Below are 2,797 nucleotides of genomic sequence, written 5' to 3'. Positions count from 1 at the left end.
GTAGACTGATGATGTTAATGTGACTCAAACTCAAAGCTGTTTTTGTGTTTTTAGTTTTTTCTCTGTTGTGTTTTTGGGAGCTCCCCACCTGTGAAGCTTTCATAGAATAACCCTGGGCCAGGAAGTGTGGTTAGCTGCCTGTCACTCAAACACAGGAAGTTGTAACATATTAGCTATAGGTTTTATGTCAACGCTACTAAACAGGCTCTGCACAGGAGGCTGAGAATCCCAGTTGAGGAGGTAGGTAGTGTGTGAGTTTGTACATGTGTGTGTTTGTTTCTTATCTTCTCTGAGGGTTCAGATGGGTTATTGATTCTGGTATGTGGGGCAACTGTGAAACCCTTTGTGACACTTCTTGTAGAAAGGGCTATATAAGTTTGATTCAATTTGTGTTTCAGTACCACTATGGGGAGCGGATGGGATTGAAAAGTGTGGTGTGAGATTTTTTTTTTTATAAAGTAGAAAGTTGAAGAATGTTAACTGACTTTGTTAGTAACCACAGGAGTACTGTAGCTGGCTAGTTGTACGTCTGTTGATACAATGTCAATCTGTCAGCATTTATGTGTGTGGATGTCTGTACGTGTGTGTGTCTTTATGGTGCATGTGCATCTGAGTACACAAGCACACTGGGGTAAGAGTAATTTACAAGTGACCCTTACTGTATAATGATGACTACTGGCCTCGCTTATTGCTGAACCGCGTTTAGTATTACATGTCTATTAATAGGCCCTTCCAAGTCTCATCTCCGACTGGTACTGACACACTGCCTTCTGTCAGGCCTCAAATATCACTCTGACGGGTAGTTCCTCCACCGTCGACACTGAGCTAACCACAGAAGGCGCCCGGCTTGGCTCGGTTCAACACTGAGAAGGTTTAGCTGCAAGTCGTTAGATGTACTCTGAACCGTCGTGACAGGAAGGACCGACCTAAACTCTGAAGTAGAATTTAAAAAAAAATGTATGTGTACTCTTTGAGGTAGGTGCTTATGGCTCACATTGGTTCGCTGTAGTGGAAAGTGTGTTTTTGGTTTTGGGGTTGGTGAATGCTGAGCAGTGGGTAATTCTTGTTTTGACGTAAAGAAACCTAGTCTACTGGGTGATGTGGAAACTGCTGCCTTGTCATTGACATTAGGATACTCTCTCTTTCGCTCTCTCTCTCTCTCTCTCTCTCTCTCTCTCTCTCTTTCTCTCTCTCTCTCTCCTTCCGTTCTCAGGGAGACACAGCTCTTATCAGGACCAGAGGAGTGAGGCTTTGAGGGCGGAACTGTCGCTGTGACACAAAAAGCCCTCCCTCCCTTCTGCCCTCTGTTCCCTGCCAGCCAGTCCATCTCTCCTCTGGAGGAAAAGGCCAGTCAGCGTGGGGGGCCTGTGTCAGAGAGTGGGGGTGACGGCCGGGAGACTCTCCTGACAACAACCGACTCTGGGAGGTTAACAACAGGAGAGGAGAGCCCTCCACTCCAAAAGTAACAAACACACTCTCGCTGTAACAGTGCAGAGAGGCGGTTTCGATACAGAAGGTTCTCTGGAGGTCGGGTGGACGTTGTGAGTGGGTTTTTGCTGGAGGAACACGCAGTCATGTCTCCCTTTCTGCGTATCGGATTCTCTAATTTTGAGATGGACCCGGGACTAGCGTACCACGAGGAGGTACTCAACCCTTACTGTGCTGTCTACATGAAGGAGGCCATCGACACTGGTACGTCTGTCTGTCTGTGTGTGTATGTGTCTTATGTTTGAATGTGAGCCAGTGCATTGACATTGCTGTGATGGGCCGGTATGTTGTTTAACTATGGTGAGCTGTAAATGGAGAGCCCTAATACACTTAAAATGAGCGTGTAGATCAGAGAGTGATTCGTCTTGTTGTGTAAGGTTTATTTTGAGATTAGTTACAGTAGCATAAATGGACCTTGTCTGCTGAATACAGGTTTCTTTCCAAGTTGACTACATTTTATCTTGGTAAATATGACAGGTCGGGTGCTAAGAAGAAAGGGAGCTGGAGAGGAAAGATGATGTGATTATAATTTCCTCCCATTTCTCATGTCACCCAGACCATAGAACCTTTAGAACGACATGTGATATGTGAATGTGTGTGTCTTTTATTCAAGTGTACGTCTGACGGTGGACTAATTCCGGGGAAGAACTCAGTTTCAATTCACTTAAATTCAGACCAGATTTGTTTTCTAAACTGCAAGCCTTTACCAGAAAGTACACTCACACGGCTAGTGAATTAGACCACAAAACATAGTTGTTCTGCTTAATATCCAGCGCAGTTTCAAAGTTAATAAATCACACTTGTGATATGCTAAGCCTATACATTTGGCCACAGTTTTGGTTGCTGCAACCCATTCAAAACACTTCAGATAAATGGATGTCAAAATGTGTGCCGACATCATAGTACACTATTCTGCTTTGTCTAATGAATGTCCATTGACTCAGCTCATGATGATGCTTGTATGGTTAACCAGTTTGTATGAATTTCGTGGTAACCCCCCCCCTTCCTCTTAATATAATTCCTATGAACATCTTCCTAGCAAAGATATTTCCGTATCAAGAGAAAGCTCAAGAGTCATCATTCGTGGTCAAATAAAAAGAAATGATCGAAGAAGGATCATCTCTTATCTGAGTAGTTAGTCGGGTCACCAGAGCTGTGACAATTAGAACATAAACATGAAAGCACGCCCAATTAAAGGTTAGACAGAGACCACTGAGAGAGGAACACAGGGTCTGATCTTTGTCAGAGGACACCTTGAGAGACACAGGCTGCTGCTGGTAACATTACAAAACACTGCTTATCTGGTATA

At 44.1% G+C, this 2,797-nt stretch overlaps 1 protein-coding gene across 1 annotated transcript in view; it reads left to right on the top strand.

The window, feature by feature from the left end:
• Positions 1-896: 896 nt before the first annotated feature.
• The window catches only part of prkcq (protein kinase C, theta), a gene marked incomplete in the record, with an annotated part of 7,135 nt that continues 5,234 nt past the window's right edge, over positions 897-2,797 (top strand). Inside the window, 2 exon segments of the mRNA XM_067254156.1 lie at positions 897-975; positions 1,214-1,692. Coding sequence (XP_067110257.1) covers positions 1,575-1,692 — 118 coding nt within the window.

The sequence above is a fragment of the Osmerus mordax genome, chromosome 17 (genome assembly GCF_038355195.1).
Source record: "Osmerus mordax isolate fOsmMor3 chromosome 17, fOsmMor3.pri, whole genome shotgun sequence".
Taxonomy (NCBI): domain Eukaryota; kingdom Metazoa; phylum Chordata; class Actinopteri; order Osmeriformes; family Osmeridae; genus Osmerus; species Osmerus mordax.
The sequence above is the reverse complement of the archived record's forward strand: the minus strand, read 5'-3'. Positions and strand labels throughout refer to the sequence as shown.